Below are 18,106 nucleotides of genomic sequence, written 5' to 3'. Positions count from 1 at the left end.
GGTACACGGGGCTCAAAAATCTGTCAAAAAATGTTTTAATACGACTTTGCTAAGCTACGAACCCGCACCGCTTGATGGATTGTTGGAGCATTACGGCTATCGTAGGCAGGAGCCTCGCGGAGTGATACGTACTGTGCTTTAACATAATATTACTGTATTGTGTGTGTATAACCTCTTTTTAAGTTTTGTGGATATTATAAATGGTTATGCTGAGGATATGTCGGCCAATTTCCACTGGAAATGCCTTTTGGTTAAACTGTCAGCGAGGAATTTGCACTGTTACATTTTTATATAGCTTAAATGCACATAAAAAAAACAAAAAAAACAGTGAAAGTGAAAATACATTGATGGGTTTTTTTTTGCACTAATAAGTATTTTGTCTCGTGTCAATTATATCGTTATTGCAAATTTTCAAATATATATTGCGATAAATATTTTTGGCCATATTGCCATGCCCTAGTCAGGGACAAAGGTTCTGAACCGTTATGTAATGGAAACACTTCTGAAAACCACTGCCAGTGAAATGCAAGACAGAGAGACACAGAGACACTTCAGCAAATATCAAAATGAAGTGATGCCAGGCTCACCCTGAGGGCGGCGTCACGGACTGAGAAGCAGGGTGAAAGCAGGGCGTTGAGTAAGACATCGATCTCTGGCTGCTCTGCTACAGTGCAGCCCTCTTCTCCTCCAGCACTGGCACACAGAGCCGTCAGGCACTGAGACGCCAACACCTGAAACACAAAGTGTGCAAAGTGTCACATTGTGGAGCTACGCAATAATTCTGGAGCAGAGTAAAACAAGACCTAAAGGGTATTCAAAATGACTTGATGTCGCACTGAAGCATTAGAAAGGGTTCAAATGTTTGGATACACAAACTCTAAACTCTGACATTTACCTGGAGCCTCGGTGCTGCGGTGGAAATGACTCTGGTCAGTAGCAACAACATGCTGACACGTGGAAGCAGCTCTGGGCCGTTCTATGACAAGAAAACAACATAAAGAAATGATACTATGCAGTATTTGGAAATGTACTCTATATCGTGCAAGTCTAGAGCCACTCTGCATTTTATTTACATTGTAAAGAGCCTGTGTCATTTTTAAAGTGACAATAATTCTCCAGGCTTCCTGAAGGCCTTTCTTTGAACACTGGCTGTTTTTTCACTTTCAGTCCAGCGCTTGTAACTGAGCATTTTTAAAGGAAGGTCAAGGGTAAATGTTGTTAAGTTACTTAACACTCATATATGAATCATGCAAACAACAAAGGTCCTAACTCAAAGAATAAACCTGTGTTGTGTCTACACAGAGAAAATAATCGATTTTAAATTATACCTTTAGAAACTTTGTTATATCTGAAGAAATGGGGGTGGCTCAAGACTTTTGCACAGCACTGTATGTTAAGACAAATATTTGCATATAAAAAATTTCACAGTAAAATAAAATAAAATAAACAGATCCAGGCCAAGAAAAAAAGAGGGATACTATGTAAAGCGTAATTTAAAAACAAAACAAAACAAAAGAAACGCAAAGATTTACAAATCTCATAAACTTAGATTTATTGTGGTTTCTATAGAACATAGAAAACGTCTTAAACTGAAACATTTTACAATTTCTCAAAATACATGTCAGCTTATTCTGAAATTGATGGTGGCAACACATGACCAAAAATGTTGGGACAGGAAAAAAAAACAAAATTTATAAAAAAAAATTAAAATGATGGTGGTACTAAAAAACTGGGCTAGTCAAGTTAACTTGAAACGGGAACAAGGTGGAAAAATCAATACTGCATACTGCATGATCTCTGGGCCCTCGGGCTGCACTGAATTAAGCAGACATGATTCTGTCGTGACTTAGGAACATTTCAGAAACCGTTATCTATGAACACAGTTCACTGTGCCATTCACAAAAGTAGGTTAAAGCTCAGTCATGTAAAGAAAGTCTATGTGAACCTGATCTAGAAATGCTGCCATCTTTCTCTGGGCATAAACTCATTTAACATGGACTGAGGCAAAGTGGAAAACTGTTCTGTGGTCAGATGAATTAAATCTGAAATTCTCTTTGGAAAACAGGAACACTGAGTCCTCTGGATTAAAGAGGAGAGGGATCATCCAGCTAGCCATCAGCCTTGAAGACATCATCCTGATCATATAGGGGTGCATTGGTGTTTATACAAATGTCAGACTGTACATCTGGAACCAGGCACCATCAGTGCTGAAAGGCATATCGTGTGCTCCCATGCAGCCAGGATCTATTTCAGGAAAGGCCAACAAGACGCTGCTAAATCTCATCCTTCATAGTAGAAGAGTTCACCGACCTGCGCGCAATTTAGACCTTTCACCAACTGAAAACATTTCAGTGTGTCACGGAACATGAAACACCACAAAAAAGAACGGGGATTGTTAAGTAGCTGGAATCCTTTATCAGGCGAGAGTGAGACAACATTCATCTCCCAAACGTCCAGCACCTGGTTTCCTCAGTCCCCAGATGTTTACAGACTGTTATTAAAAGAACAGGGAACTCTACCCTGTGCCAACTTTCATGACACGAGTTGCTGCCATTAAATACCAAAATGAGCCAATATTTTCTCCTCTTAAATGTTTGACATGTTTTCGGTCCTCTATATGAATAAAATATGGGTTTCATGCATATGATTGCATTCTCTTTTTATTTACACTTTACCCAGACTCCTAACTTGTTTGGAACTCACTCTGTGCACATAACAGCCACCACAGAGAAAATGCAATAAAGTCATTTGTCTGTACCTCATCAATGGCAACGTCATCACTGTTGGTGTCAGCCCGAAGCTGAGAGTGTTCATTGATGACCTGCAGTGCTCTCATCATGGTGTTCTCCGTCTCCTCGGTGCTGCCTGAAGACTCCCTGAGTGTAGCGTTGAGGAGAGGGAAGCAGAAGGAAAAGGCAGGAGCAGACAGAGGCGCCGCATCTGAGGAAAATAAAATAAAATCAAAACATATTAGAAGAAAAGGAAGAAAAGGTCACCCCCTCTCCTGAATGACGCATGCTGGACGCCGCCCTCGCGCTCAACACAAACGCCAAGCTAACGCTCAATTCAGTTTTTTAAGAGTTTGTTTTCAGACAGCTATCATTTCTATGTTCCTCAGCATCTCATGTGCCTTCTTTATGTGCCAGGATAATTATTTTTAGTACATTATTATTTAAAATTATTTACACCTGTATGCTGTTAGGGTAATTTATACTTGTTCACCTTGTTCACTACAAGGCCTGAATATATTTTTTGGTCATTGATGTCTGTTAATAGTCAAAGAGTACTGACCAAACCTAAATGAACATCAGTGTTTTGAAGAAGGATTAAAATTAGTGTTGAACAGCACAAACTCAACAGAGATCAGCTCATCTTAGACTTTTTAAAGACTGGGACTTTGTTTTTAAAACTAGTGCAGGCGCCCTCTGCTGGACATTAGAAAGAATTCAGGTTTTCAGACCCATGAGGTCTGACCATCTTTTACATTTTTAGATTTTAGGTTTGTATTTTCTGCACAGGGAAATGTCAGTTATTAAACCGTCTCCTAAATTTGAGTTTTCATCTAAAATATTTTCATATTTTGGGGGAAAAAAAAATATGAATATTCATCACATTAAGCAGTTACACTGTGGTAACAGTGAGCAGGGTTTTAGTTTGTGTTAGATTTTATTCTCATCTTTTAATGTTTTTAATCATCAGTGGTGTTTTTTCAAGCCTTTCAGATTTATTGACTCATCTAAGATGTGTCGTTTCATTTTGTGAACCACATGTACTCACCGGCAGTCTTGCCCTCTCTCTGTGGGACGGTGTGGTTGTGCAGCAGCATCACGGTGCGGTGAGCAGCTGTAGCCAGGTCCTCTTGTTCCCAGGCCTTATCCAGATCACACTCAGGCTTCAGTAACCGTAAAGTCACATGACCCACAAGGACAGCTGGATGGGGGAAAGAAAAACAAAAATGATTTTAAACTGAGATGCCAGAAACTGTGTTTTAAAACTACACCAAGACAGACTTTGTACCCAGATGTTGAAGGCTCTTGGGCATGAGGCACACTCCAATATCCAAGAAGACCTGCTGGATGCTTGGAGCAGCCAGGGGGGATTGCAGCAGGGGCATTAGGACCTGGAGGACAGCAGGGAGCTCCCTGGTGATCTGAGCAGGTCTCTCTATCAGAGTGGCTTCCAGGAGACCCACCGCACTCTGCAGCTCTCCATCCAGCTGCAAACAGAGAATTTTAAAATGTCACACCGGGGGCACTCTGTTTTAATGACCTGATTTAGTGGACAGACTTTAGAGCTCCTTACCTCTTGAAGTCTTTTGCGAGTAGCAGACTCTTTTTCCAGCTGGATTTGCATCATTTCCTTCTGTTTCGTAGTTAGCTGGATCTCCTCTTTGATGCCTTTCTTCTTCTTGAGCTCCTGTCACACCAAAAAGGAAATTAACACATTCAAATAGTTTCAAACGTTACGATCCTTTAAAAAACAAAAAACAATAATTAATCTACCTCCTGTAACTCCAATTCAATGATCTGTTCCTTGTATGAGTACGCCTTGTTCTCTCGCTTCATGTTTACTTTCTTAGTGTTTTCCTTCTGGGCACTGCAGCAGGTTAACAGAGGGCAGACAGGAGTGAATAAATGTCCCACAGATGGAGCTCTGAGTTCAGCTGCAGGTGAGTGAAACTGTGCATTTACCTCTGGATGATACTCTTGTCATACAGTTCACCCTCGGGTGTCAACATGATGGCGTACTCCTCCCTGGTGACCTGAAGCAGTGCCGGTTTGGAAAGCCCTTCAGTGATGTGACTGATCACCCGCGGCAACAGCTTGTTCGGGGAGAGGCGTGAAAGGGAGCCCACTGCATTCCTGACCGCCTGAGGAGAAAGGAAGAAAATAAAAATAAATACATAAATAAAATCACTAAATAACCCAAGAACTTCATCACTTAAGATACAAACAGAAAGTCTGCATGTGTACGAGTTTAGTGAACAGTAAGGAAAAACTGTTCTTTAATTTAAGATGAAATAAAAAAAAGAAATGCTGCTTTTTGGCTGGAGACCAAATGTAAAGAGGTGCATGTTTGTTATCATCATCTGAACACGTCTCCTTTCCTTGATCTAGATGCTACATTAAGCTGTTTCATTCTGTTTTTTCACCATGTTCTACATGAATCTGTATAAACAAATGTAGAAATACAAGAAATGAAGCTGTATGATTGTCAAACCTGGTTGTCGGCATCGACTTTGAGCAGCTGTGGGAGAATAGCCTCCAGGTTCTTTTCTATGAACTCTTCAGCTTTCAAGTTCATGGAGGAGAGGAGAACAGGCCAGAGTCCACGGCGAGCTTCCACTGAAAAAGATAAATGTGAAGTGAGACATTTCAGACGCTGCTACCAACACCAAAGCACTATAGCAACAAACCTCGGGGTTATGAAACAGTGAAAACCATGTACCTATAGATGGATGATGAGAAACTATCAGGGTCTCCATAGCCAAACTCTCTGCTTCAGCAGGATCGCCCCACTGGCTGGCAGAGGAGCAAACAACACACAGTGCATCCAACAGGACACGAGGGGGCACATAGCTGCGACCCAGCTCAGTCAGCTCTCCGGACTCTGACACCACGCTGTCCTGGGGTAAAACCTGAAAGTTTACAGTACTGTCAGTAAGATGAAAATACAGTGAATAGAAAGAGAGTTAGCATTCAGCCCTGCAGCGGCTGGAAACGATAAGTGATTCTGTACTTTGTGTTTGTTGATGACCACCCGCAGTTCCCCAAGAAGGCCATGAGCAAGACTGGATCCTCCCAAAGAGGAGAGAAGCTTCCTGATTGTCTGCTGTGCTCTCTTCCTCACACGCCAGCTTCGAGACAACAGAGCCGCAACTGTGGCCTGATGATACATCCTACAGAGTGCACAAGGGGGAAAATGTCATTAAAGCAAAATGGGATAAAAAGAAGGCAGACTGCCTGCTTCCTGCATAAAAACAACACTAGGTGACTTTTAATTTCAGCAAGTCAGCAAGTTTGGGTTTTGCCCTGTTTACGTCAACAACGTTTTTGGAATTGGGGTTGTATCTATATACCAACTAAACATCGCCGTGGGCCAATATTGCCTTCCAGACCTCTAAATGACAGACTGATGTTTTTCTGTTGTTTATACTTTTCTACTGCTTAAATGTTAAAACATGGTATGATGAAAAGCTTTAAAGCAGTTTTCCTTATTAAGATTTGTTACACTGGCCTAAGGGGAATAAATAACAGCAAGCAAAACAAACTACAAGGATCATGTAAAGACTTTTTCATAAGCAAACAAATTTTTTATACAGTAAAAGCACTGCCCCAACAGTGTTAATACCATGGGAATATGTAAAATAGCATAAGCAAGTTGTGTAAGGTCCTTGTTGTGCACTACATTTTTAAACTCTATTTCACTGCCCACTAAATAAAGTACCATCTCAGGTTAAAGTTAACATATGTTTCTAGCTATAACTGGGCTGATATCAGTCAGCTGATCTGGGCAGAGCACTGACAGCAGACACTGGTATGTTGTCAATACGTGCTATCATTAAAAGCCTTTAAAGCTTTTATTCAATCTTTTCAATCAATCAATCTGTATCAGCCATAATGATGAGATATTAGGAAGGCTCTAAGTTTACCTTAAGCCCCACTGACCAGTGATTAACCTATTCAGTTCTTTCAAAAAGCTGCTTTGTGGAAATAACAAAAAGGGCACACAATGTGTGAGGACAGTATTTTTATATATAAGTGTTTCTGGTGTGAATGAACACTGAGGTTAGACTCACTGTGTTTTGCTGCTGTTCAGTCTGTGGGCATGATCCAAAAACAGCCGTTCACAGAGCTGCAGCACTGTGAGCAGAGCTAGAGAGAGTGCAAAGTAGAAAGTAGAAATAAGACATTTTTTTAACCACTCATAAGCAATGTAAAACTATATAACAGCATTTTTAAAATGCTCTTACCTTCTTCACTGCCTTGGGAGAGGAACTTCTCTGTAGTGAATAATGGCTTCTTCTCATCCAAGATCAGGTTCCAAAAGCTGGTGAATTTGGCCTCTGCGGGGACAAAAACAGCCTCTGTCACTTCATATTCTCTTAGAGGCTCTATAAGTGACAAAAAGCCACAGCTGGAACAAAATCCTCACCTGTTTGTGTCTCCAGCAGAGCCAATCGACTCAAGAGAACAGATGCTGCCACGCCTTCCGCAAGTAGAGCATGCTGGGAGTTCTGTGCTGCAGCTTTCTCAACTGTCTGAAGCAGCAACGGTATGAGGTCTGAGGCTTGGGCCAGAGTGTCACCTGGACAGCAGACAAATAAGGGTTGAGTTCCTTTAAGCCAGCTGCACATGTGTGATGCAGCATAATGTTTCCTTGCGTCTCACTGACCTTTGAAGGCCCCCAGCATGGCTTGAAGGTAGGCATGCCGAACCAGAGAGGTGGAGGTCTTCAGGGTGAACGCCTTCTTGAACCAATCCAGCAGAGCGACGGGAACTTCCACCGTGAGGCGGTTGCTCCACTGGGAGAGCACAGACACTGCATGCACCAAGGTGCCTTCATGGACTAAACAAAAGAAGGAAAAGTCAGAATTAGTGTGCAACAAGTTTAGAGTAACGCTGGATTTTGAGCTCACAGAGACACAGGACTATGAGAGGAAGGTGAGGAAGATGAGCATTACCTTCCTGCTGTAAATAGGGGATGAACATCACAGTGACTGCAGAGCTCAGAGTCTGGTTGGAAGCTCCTGACACGGTATGATGGCTGCAGCTGGCAATCCCTACAACATTTAGAGCAAATGCTTACCTTTCTTTTCTCATGTTAAACAGCCAAGCTCATAAATACAAAGTGTTTGAAAGGCTGCGTACCTGACAACACACTCATCTTTTGGGCAACAACTGTGAGCTTTCCTTCAGAACCTGCAACCACAACAATGCTGCTTCAGCTCAACAAACCCAAACATAAAAATCAAATCAACGTACTCATTATATGCGAAATAGTGAGTTCACCTCCGAGGATTCTGAAGAGATGTGTGACGATATCCTGCACAGCTGTGGGGTCGCTGCACTGCTGGGCCAAGTTCTGCACGGCCTGGACTGCTCCCTCCATCAGCTGGGCATTATTAGCTTTCAGCTGACCTGCGACACAAAGCACAACGATACCTAAAGCATAGCATCACACAGGCGGAGTGTGTGGTTTAAAATCATGTTGCTAAAGAAATAAAGAGCACCAGCTGAAGCCTTACTTGCGAGTGCCTTTCCGATATCCATGGCATACTGACTGAGGTCGAGCGTTACAGCAGACAGCAGACAGGAAACAGCTGCAATGACATCAAAGAGTTTGTTTGTTTTTTCCCCATTTGCTGCATGAGCCTCAGACAGGTGAGGATTAAACACTATGACCAAAAGCTAAAGGTAGCTCACTCTGCATGGCGTTCTCCGGGCTGCGGAGCATCGTCTTTTGCAGGGTAGGGAGCAGCGTCTCCTTAAACTCAGGGTGAGACACGTGACGCAGTAACGAGCTGCTTTTGTCCAGAATGTGCTGCTGTGGTTTCGTCTTGCTCATGAGGACCGATTTCACGTACAGGTCCAGGAGCGCGCTCTGAAAGAAGCAGACAAACAACATTATGGTACAAAGAGATATCAGAAAGAACCGTTAAAAATGGAAAATAAATTTAAACTCACCTTGTGTTTCTCTATAGTAGCATTGTCCTTTTGAGCAGAGCAGAAGTCGAAACACACCCCCAGCAAAGCCAGAGTCGTAGGGCTCTGCTCCAGAGTCAACAGGGTGCTGATGTACTGACTGACCATCCCCGGGTTCTGGTAAAGAGAAATGACTGTTAGAAAACCTGTGTGAATCATCAAATGGCTAGATGGCTAAACCTAAAGCTAAAAGCAGTTGAAGTTTCTGCAGCCAGTTCTACACAATATTTATATCAATGTCATGTTCAGTGGTAACTAAATATTAAAACATGGAGAGAAAAAAAAACCTAAAAGAAAAAGAAGTGACTTATTTTTATAAACACATCGTCTTTGTTTCAGTGGAAAAAACTGGGAAATAAAAAAAAAAAAGAAAACTGAGTATCAGTTTTACTGTTGTTTTAAACATCTGTATCAGCCCAGAATTTCACAGTTGGTCCATCTCGATTATTGAACTACAGTTACTTTTTTGAAATTTGCCATTAAATCAAATAGTGAGATAGTTTACATATCATTTTGAATGTGGAGTAAGAAATGACCAGCTTTCTATAACAGTGTTAAATACATGCAGCTACATCATATGAAAACACTTAAGCAGTACACAATCATCTGGAATATGATATTTAAATTCATATTTTATGTGTTTGTAAAGTCTGGGTTTTTAACTACAATTTATTACCTTCACTGTAGCCTCACTGTGTGTGCACACGCACGCTAAGTTACGTTGAAATGAACCGACGTAAGCAAAGGACAATTTCTGTTTGTGTATGCTGAGCTAATGAAATCAGCTTCGCATGCATAATTAAAGCCATAACAAAGTGTTTATTAAGTGCTCTCTCTGACAGCTGACATGATCTGGTGCTTGTGAATTTAATATACTGCACCTTTAGGTGAAGTGAATGAAAGTGAGATGTGAAAAAAAGCAGGTCAGATCCAAGAATGTGTTCTAACTCACTCCCTCCCACAAGTGACTAAGATTCTTGAGGCTTGACTTCTTAGCGGTGGCCTTGGCTCCACCCACAACCTCAGCCACAAGAAGACTCTGAACCTCCACCTGAAAGAGAAGCCAAAACACCCAGGGGTGAGACCAACATCCAAGTAAAACCTGTACTCTATTACAGGAAGCAGGTTTAGTGAACAACTCTGAGTTTGTTAACCTTGAGATTTGGGTTTCTGTTCTAGAAAGAGAGTCAACGGACTCTGGACTGAGCCAGCTCGCATTCAAGTTTTCTTCCTCCCACTCCTGGTGCACCTGAACCAGCTGACTGACACTCAGATTCATTTCCTCATTCATAAAGTTTAAAAGCGCACATTGGAGTGGATTCACCTGCAGACCTTCATGTTTTTACAAACACTGAAGTCACAGGTAGATGCAAGTTTGCTTGATTTTTGTATTAAAATGAGTGCTTTCTAAAAAGACGGAGACAGTGACTGCAGCACAGATTTATCATCAGTTCAGAATAAAATTGACAGTTTCCATGTTTCTGACTCTGTGGACAATAACACAGCTATTCCTGTCAGCTGTCCCTGCACAGCAAACAATTATTGTATCTTATTGCAGCATTCACAGTTTAAATAAAGCATTTCTGTATATGAAGCTTTAAACAGTCCTTTGTTGTGTTATCATCACTCTGGTGGAAAAATGTCTATTACAGGTGGATCTTGGACATGTGATTATTTCAATGAAGATGAGGCTGAAATGAAATGAAATGATTTTAAGACTCTACAAACTGAACAAAATGTATTTTAAATGGACGTTTTAAATGCAGCTGCAGAAAGTCTGAGGTTTAAAAATCTCAAAAAGTTGAAATTTGTTCACAAATTGAGATTCAGCCATTAAATGGCTTCAAAGAGCCTGAAATTTAGAGTCTCAACTTTGACATATTTTCAAGTGAAGAGCACCTAAAATCACTCCCAGTGAGTCAACCCAGAACCAGGAAAGGTCAAAGACTCTGTAACAGATCAGCAAACCGTGTCCATGTCAGAGTCCACTTGGAGTGCAGGACGGATGCAAAATGGATTCAGTCCGGATCAGAACATTTGCTTTTACTAATAAAACAGATTCTGTCATCTAAATTTGCTCCTGTCAGGTAAGAGCATAATAATTAGAATGTAAATATTAAATGTCAAACGAGGACTCCATCTTGGCCTCATAAAAAGTTCAAGTTGGGTAAATGACGGCCACAGACATAAATTTTATATCAAACTTTTATACAGTCTGTGATGATGACAGAGGCCATCATGGTGCAAGCTGATTAAAACTCTTTTCCTCCTCCAATTTTTGAAGACAGATATCGGTCCACACTGATGTGTTCCTCTGCTCTTTGCCCTATACTTTTATATTTACCCGTTGCCAAGGTGAATTGTGGTATTGGAGCTCCATTGATTATGTCTTTCTTTACTTAATTGTGCGCTTAACTCAGGGGAACAGTCTTAAAATTGAACTTACTCTGATCAGCTGTTTTAGAAAGAGAAACTAAGAGCTGCTGATGTCAGACTTTATTTTTAAACTCAGTTTGTTGACCATGCTTCCTGGTAGAGCAGGGCGATATGACCAAAAATTATTTATCACGATATACATTTGAAAATTTGCGATAACAATATAACTGATGATATAATTGACACTAGACAAAATACTTTACAATTCCACAACTTTATTAGTGCAAAAAACACCATCAATGTATTTTCACTTAAACAAGCAGCTGTTTTTTATGTGCATTAAAGTTATATAAAAATTAACAGTGCAAATGCAAATCCTTGCTGACAGTTAAACCAAAAGGCATTTCCAGTGGAAATTGGCCGACATATCCTCAGCATAACCATGTATAATATCCACAAAACTTAAAAAGAGGTTATACACACACAATACGGTAATATTATGTTGAAGCACAGTACGTATCACTCCGCGAGGCGCTTGCATACGATAGCCGTCCGACAATCCATCAAGCGGTGCGGGTTCGTAGCTTAGCAAAGTCGTACTGAAACATTTGACAGATTTTCGAGCGCCGTGTACCACATAAAATCGTTTCGAGGTCAGTAAACACAACCAGAATTCATACATAAGGCACATGGGATTATAAGGGACACTGTCGATTTTCGGAAAAATCAAAGGATTGATTTTAAGTGTGCCGTATTTTCCATACAACACGGTAATAACGACAGACCGCTAGCATGCTCTACCAAAAATAGTGCTTTGTTGTGTATCTGACGGAAGAAAGCTAAACCAGCTCCACATCACTGAAGTTGCAGCATTTTTACAAACCAATTCTGGTTCATCCGTTTCATTTAACGATCCACTTTCGCTCTTCTCATTCTGCGTCGCCACCATGTGCGTATGTAAACATAGGCACTGCGCATGCGCGTTTTACCCATATTCTATCGCGATATTTCATTTTCCTATCGTCACCCAAAATTACACCGGTATTACCGTGAACGGTATGATATGGCCCAGCCCTACTTCCTGGAATATGGCCCTGGTCTCATGCGGGCAAATCCTGTTGATAAAATGTTTAAATAATGCTATTTGTCACAAAGAGAAAAAAAAAGAAAGAAAAGAAAAAGCCTTTTCACTGACCATTTTCTTCCAGGTCGGCCCTTCTCTTTTCTCTGGGGCAGAGAACACACTGGACACTAAAAGGCAGGTCCAAGACAGGCCAAGGAAGGCAGCGGAGCCTGTGGCTTTACTGCAAATACAACAAAGGAATCAAACAGAACAATATGTAAACAGAAAAATGACATTTTTCCACAGTGTATCCAGAAAAATGTAAGAACACTTCAAGTTTTCCAAATTTGAATGGAGATGTGAGAACCTTGGAAAAAAAACCCCCAAAAAACCAACAGCACTCATGGTAATGTTGAAGGAGGCTATCCCAATTGTTGTAGGGCAAGAGATGTCATACGTCCTGGAGAAGTAGTTAGTTCAGGACCCCCAGTAAGCACACTGGAACCCACTACCTTCTTGCTGTGAGGCAGCAGTAATTCCCAGATGGATAAGACGTTACAGAATACCTACAGTCAAACATGGTCATGGCAGCAACATGCTGCAGGGACTGTTGTTCTGTGACAGGATCACACAGATGGAAGGATGGATGGAGAAAAATACAGTGAAAACTTTTCTTCCAGAGTGCCCCACATCTCACATTTCAGAAACTCAAGAATGTGAAAAGAAAGCAGTGTCTTCAAAAAGTTCTGGACTGCTGCCCTGCTGTGTGCTGATGCCTTTCTCAAAGGTTAAAAAAAAATCCAAGCTTTTATGATTATTCCCAGGACAACTTTAGGGTGTCGATGCTGTCAATGGCTTCACCCAAGCAAAGAATCTAAATATTCAGTTTTTACTTTTCATACACTTAGAAAACACTCAAACCCTCTTGCCATGTCAAGAGTACTGTGGAGTAGTGTGTGCAACGAGAAAGCGAATGAACACTATTTACTATGCCATAAAGCAATGCACCCACATTATTTTAATTAAAGCCGCTACGCTAAGTTATATAAATTGTGTTTACTGTGCCAGGCAAACACAGAAAGATTAAAGATGTTTATGACTCTTCTCTTCTGTAAGTCTGTAAAAGCAGGAATTTATTGCCAGTGAACATCTGCAATGTTTAAAGCCAACTAGATGCACCCTGAAGTTTGGGTCATTACCTGGGCTCTCCAGTTTTGCTGATGACTCCACTGTTGAGCAGGCAGTGGAGCAGGCTGGTTACCAGGATGTCAGGCTGACTTTCAGCCAGCTGGCCAATAACAGAGAGCAGCTCTCTGCGTGATGCAGCATCCCTGAGGAGCGCACACAAGATAGAAAGGGTTGAAACCCCTGACATCAACTGAGTGTAAAGATTCACCTTCACTGTTACAGATGAGGTCAGAAACCCACCGATATCTGTGTGGAGTGAGGCAGAAGAGCTTGCATAGTCCTTTAATGGCGGGCTCTGGTAACTCTAAAACAAAAGCATTTCACAGCTTGTTATTGTTTACTGAAGACCGAACAATGAAGAGATTTAAAAAAAAAACAAAAAAAACATAAGCTCTCACCTTTGCCCTTTATACACCGTTTCAGGTCTCCGAATATCTCCTTGCGCTCCTTCACGCTGGCTGTATTCACTTTCACAGCAAATTTCTTCAGCGTGTCTGAAACCTGAAGCAACATTCACAATGAGAAAGGAAAACATGACAGCAGTCTTGTGTAAGAGCTAAAAATGTGCAGCTTGTGGTCATGTGAGGCAGAGGAGGGTTCAGTAACACATCACAGAATGGGGTTGATAAGAATACTTGGGTGTGTTTTTTTTTTTATTGGATAGTGTCTTAAATGACTGCTGAACTCATTTGTCAGCTCGGCTCTGTTAAAATGTTTATCCATCATACTTGGACGTTCATGTCAGAGGTTATGAACTTGGTCGGAGACGATGAAAACAAAAGTTTGAGGCGGTCCTCCGCTGAGTACCGACACGCTCCTCTGCTCGTCAGCTGCAACAGCTCAACCTCATCCAGTCACACTTGATGCGACGTAGCACAAAGCTAACGGCTTGCTAGTTAGCAGCTGTAGAGGGCCGCTCGACTCTCGTGGCGAACACCGAAACCCGTCGAGATTATCAAATAAATGGACCCCCAAGATACCACCATTTTTGTTTCTGCCTCACCTGAAAGCTATAGTAAAAGTAGTTAATAAAATCCTGCCACACAAACCTGCGTGTCCGCCGCCATCTTGCCGGTCTTGATGCAGGAAGGACTTATTAGCGCCACTTCCGGGTCACAGCGGCTACGTATGCTTCTGCTGCATTATTGAGAACTGGGAAAGTTCAAGTTCCAATCTAGTAACAGGAAAAATCATAAAGAAAACACGATATTCATGTGTAACACCTAATTTTCAGGGTGTCAGAAATTAGGATTATAACTTTTAGAAAGTAGATGTGATAGAAAAAAACATGTTTGCCGGCAATGCCTTTTGTACGGTGGCCCCTAGAGACAAAGCACGTACAAACTCCAAAGCACATGCAAACTCCAAAACACATGCAAACTCCAAAACACTTGCAAAATCCAAAACACTTGCAAACTCCAAAACACTTGCAAACTCCAAAACACATGCAAAATCTAAAACACTTGCAAACTTCAAAACACTTGCAAACTCCAAAACACTTGCAAACTCCAAAACACTTGCAAAATCTAAAACACTTGCAAACTTCAAAACACTTGCAAACTCCAAAACACTTGCAAACTCCAAAACACTTGCAAACTCCAAAACACATGCAAACTCCAAAACACAACGGAAGTGCTCCAGGACGCTAGGGGCAGTGTTGAGCTTTTGTTACCTAGTAACTACACAAGCCAGGAAGTACCAATGACCGGATTTGGGCTCTATCCCAATTCAGGGTCTGCAGCCTTAAAGGCCGCATTTTAAGGCCAAAGGCTGTCCCAATTCAAAGGCTGCTCGAAATGCGGCCCTCAAATGTGTCCTTAATTTCCCTGAATTTTAAGGATGGGTCGGTGTTGCCTTCATGGCCCAACATATCCCAGATTTCATAGCGCGGCGGTGGTGTGGATAATTTTGCCGAAAAAAAAACGGAGGAAGCGGAGCCGCCAAAGAGTAAACTTTCAGAAGTAAGTACTGAATATTATGTCACTTATTTATGCGCAAATGTTTTTATAATGAAGAACATTAAAACATTACTGTTGGCCACATGTCAGCAAAGTTAAGTGACATTAGCGATGTTTGTACTAACTTGGGTTTAAAGCCTTTACTTTAAAATATACGCCGTTCAATAGTTGACTTTAATCTTACAGAGAATGTGATGATTTTATGGATAATTAAAGTCAGTCATATATCCACAAACACAACAAGCTGAAAGTTAGTGATGCTGCTCGGTTTGCAGTCCTGAATATGACGGCACAAGCAGGATTCACTGCACTGTTAATGTTAGCTATGTTATATTGCTGCCTCTGTTCGGTGGTGTCGAGCCAAACGGACTTTAACGTGTGTTTGAACGAGCTGACGGTTCACTCGTTAAGCTGAAAGAAAGATGCTTTAATCACAGGAGTCACACATGTGTCCACTGCACCATCTGGGAACTCTTCTTGTTTAGCACTCGTAATAACACAAACACTAAATCCTCCTTCTCTTGTGCTGTTTTGTAGCAGTGTGTACACCTGAGACTGTCACCTGTCTGTCCTGCACTCTCTCTCTGTTTCTTTCTCTCTGATTGTGGAATAAAAGTATGAACATGTGTTTATAAGTTACACTTGTGTTTGAATCCTGCAGCTTATCACACATTTGATTTCCATGTGTGACAACTGCAAGTGTCCAGAGTGAGGACAGACTGAGGGACCCACTGCTGCACATCATCTGTGAGGCTTTGCACCCCTGATGATCCACCAGGACAAACTCAGCAGTGTGTGAGGAAGAGGAGGAGGAAGAGCCAGCAGCAGCTGACAGATGGAGAGAATAGACAGACTGTTCCCTGTTTGTAAAGGACTGCTAGAAAAGTTTAACATCACTAATTGTCTGTCCTGAATCAGTCTTATTAGGTAATGTTCAAATAATGTGATCATCCCAGTGTTTTCAGTGTGGGAGAAAGTACTCAGGGCCTTCAAGTTACACACTATGAAAGGCAGCAACAAGTTTCATATTCAGAAACCTAAAGTATGTATCAGCAGCAGAATGGAGCTAAAAATAAATGTTTGTTTCAGTTCTATGAAGCTTTGAGTATTTTGGATTAGTAGCACTGCTGTGTTTGTTGCATCATATTGCTGTAACTGTTTATATGCTTTATATATTCTGAGGTAAGTTGATCTATAGTGTTACATCATATTCTATAAAGATGTTATGTGTTTGTATACTTTCTGCCCAGTTTGACCCATTTAGCAGAAGTCAGCCTGTTTAAGGCTCTGATATCTATTCTGTGTGACTTAAAGCAGTTATGACATGGTCTGATTTTCTCACCCAATAAAGGAATATTTCATATATCAGTCTGATCTTCATTCTATCAGAAACAGTTATCACAGTTTGTACATTTTCTTTTTATAAATATATGTAAGCAATGAGCTAAATTTAGCAATGCCAACATACTGAAGGAACAACATTTGTCTCTTATATATGATACACCTATATATGCACTGTCAAAGATACTTCTCTTTGAGTGAAGATTTAAGGTGATAAGACATATAGATAACTGCAACTAGAATCTGTACTGAAGCTCAGTATTTGACACAGAGTTCATGTTCACTGCTGTAATAACTTATGATGATTAATATAATAACTATAATATTGGCCATATTATATTTACATTACCACAGTGAGATGACTTTAGTCTCATGAACAACATTAGCTAATTGTTATTTACTAACTAATCTTAAATGACTGTTCAGTACAGAAATGAAGCCCAAAAATCGTGTTTTACTGTCCTGTGGTCTCAGCCTCAGATACTTATCAAATCACACAAAGCTCTTGTAGAAACAAACAAACAAATGAACAAAATATGTTCTCCTTCATTTCTGTCAAACAAAGTTGTATGACACGTTTCCAGCGGTTAGTATCATGGTTGCTAGGCAACCTGGGAAGCGCGACGGAGACTAGACCGTCCCATACAGACAAACTTGCCGTTTATTTTGCAAATCGAGCTCAACACTGCCCCTAGCGTCCTGGAGCACTTCCGTTGTGATTTGGAGTTTGCATGTGTTTTGGAGTTTGCAAGTGTTTTGGAGTTTGCAAGTGTTTTGGAGTTTGCATGTGTTTTGGAGTTTGCAAGTGTTTTGGAGTTTGCAAGTGTTTTGGATTTTGCAAGTGTTTTGGAGTTTGCAAGTGTTTTGGATTTTGCAAGTGTTTTGGAGTTTGCAAGTGTTTTGGATTTTGCAAGTGTTTTGGAGTTTGCATGTGTTTTGGAGTTTGTACGTGCTTTGTCTCTAGGGGCCACCGTACTTTTGCATACGTCAAGACAGTTAAAGAAAAAGGAGAAAAAAAAATAAAATGAAAAATGAAAAACTCAACAAACAGGTTCACCCAACAACTAGACGTGGTTAATGCTGTTCACGTATTTTAGCATAATATCCAGCATTTAGTTCTTTTCCTAACCGTAAACAAGTACTTTTTGGCCAAAAACTGGCCAAACTCTGGTTGGAAGTGAAAATGTTATAAAAATAGAAAACACTCAAATATCATATCATTTTTCACCTCCTTTCATTTCATTTAGTATTTTATGACAAGTTTTATGTTCAAAATCCCTTTATATTTCTTGACTTCATAAAATAGCTATCTACTGCACATTTCTTTGTTCAGGTAATAATAAAACGCAAACCCTTTAAAGAAACATACAGTAATGTGTCGGGATGAACTCAGTGTCTAACTACAACTTCGTATGAACACAATTTCCAACCCGATTTGAAGCTGTGAAACATTTTCGTACTGATATTTTAATTGC

General features: G+C 40.8%; 1 protein-coding gene and 1 long non-coding RNA gene across 2 annotated transcripts in view; one reads left to right on the top strand and one right to left on the bottom strand.

Annotated features, from left to right (window-relative positions):
• gcn1 (GCN1 activator of EIF2AK4) overlaps positions 1-14,484 on the bottom strand; it is a 30,334-nt gene extending 15,850 nt beyond the window's left edge. Inside the window, exons 1-27 of the mRNA XM_005472943.4 lie at positions 14,382-14,484; positions 13,731-13,833; positions 13,573-13,636; positions 13,344-13,475; positions 12,277-12,385; positions 9,658-9,756; positions 8,688-8,822; positions 8,427-8,604; positions 8,249-8,323; positions 8,013-8,141; positions 7,872-7,922; positions 7,685-7,783; positions 7,396-7,569; positions 7,156-7,308; positions 6,974-7,066; positions 6,800-6,875; positions 5,740-5,899; positions 5,449-5,638; positions 5,221-5,345; positions 4,692-4,870; positions 4,503-4,596; positions 4,303-4,416; positions 4,018-4,216; positions 3,778-3,930; positions 2,759-2,940; positions 896-976; positions 588-731 (exon numbers count right to left, since the gene is read on the bottom strand). Coding sequence (XP_005473000.1) covers positions 588-731; positions 896-976; positions 2,759-2,940; positions 3,778-3,930; positions 4,018-4,216; positions 4,303-4,416; positions 4,503-4,596; positions 4,692-4,870; positions 5,221-5,345; positions 5,449-5,638; positions 5,740-5,899; positions 6,800-6,875; positions 6,974-7,066; positions 7,156-7,308; positions 7,396-7,569; positions 7,685-7,783; positions 7,872-7,922; positions 8,013-8,141; positions 8,249-8,323; positions 8,427-8,604; positions 8,688-8,822; positions 9,658-9,756; positions 12,277-12,385; positions 13,344-13,475; positions 13,573-13,636; positions 13,731-13,833; positions 14,382-14,399 — 3,309 coding nt within the window. The 5' untranslated portion in view covers positions 14,400-14,484. The remainder of the gene's footprint in view (positions 1-587; positions 732-895; positions 977-2,758; positions 2,941-3,777; positions 3,931-4,017; positions 4,217-4,302; positions 4,417-4,502; positions 4,597-4,691; positions 4,871-5,220; positions 5,346-5,448; positions 5,639-5,739; positions 5,900-6,799; positions 6,876-6,973; positions 7,067-7,155; positions 7,309-7,395; positions 7,570-7,684; positions 7,784-7,871; positions 7,923-8,012; positions 8,142-8,248; positions 8,324-8,426; positions 8,605-8,687; positions 8,823-9,657; positions 9,757-12,276; positions 12,386-13,343; positions 13,476-13,572; positions 13,637-13,730; positions 13,834-14,381) is intronic.
• Positions 14,485-15,128: 644 nt separating this feature from the next.
• LOC112841794 (uncharacterized) lies at positions 15,129-15,983 on the top strand. Its single transcript, XR_003213166.1, has 2 exons — positions 15,129-15,293; positions 15,952-15,983. It is a non-coding gene; the product is annotated as an uncharacterized LOC112841794 (long non-coding RNA).
• Positions 15,984-18,106: the final 2,123 nt, after the last annotated feature.

The sequence above is a fragment of the Oreochromis niloticus genome, linkage group LG12, assembly GCF_001858045.2.
Source record: "Oreochromis niloticus isolate F11D_XX linkage group LG12, O_niloticus_UMD_NMBU, whole genome shotgun sequence".
Classification (NCBI taxonomy): Eukaryota; Metazoa; Chordata; class Actinopteri; order Cichliformes; family Cichlidae; genus Oreochromis; species Oreochromis niloticus.
Note: the sequence above shows the minus strand (reverse complement) of the source record. Positions and strands in the feature narration are given on the sequence as shown.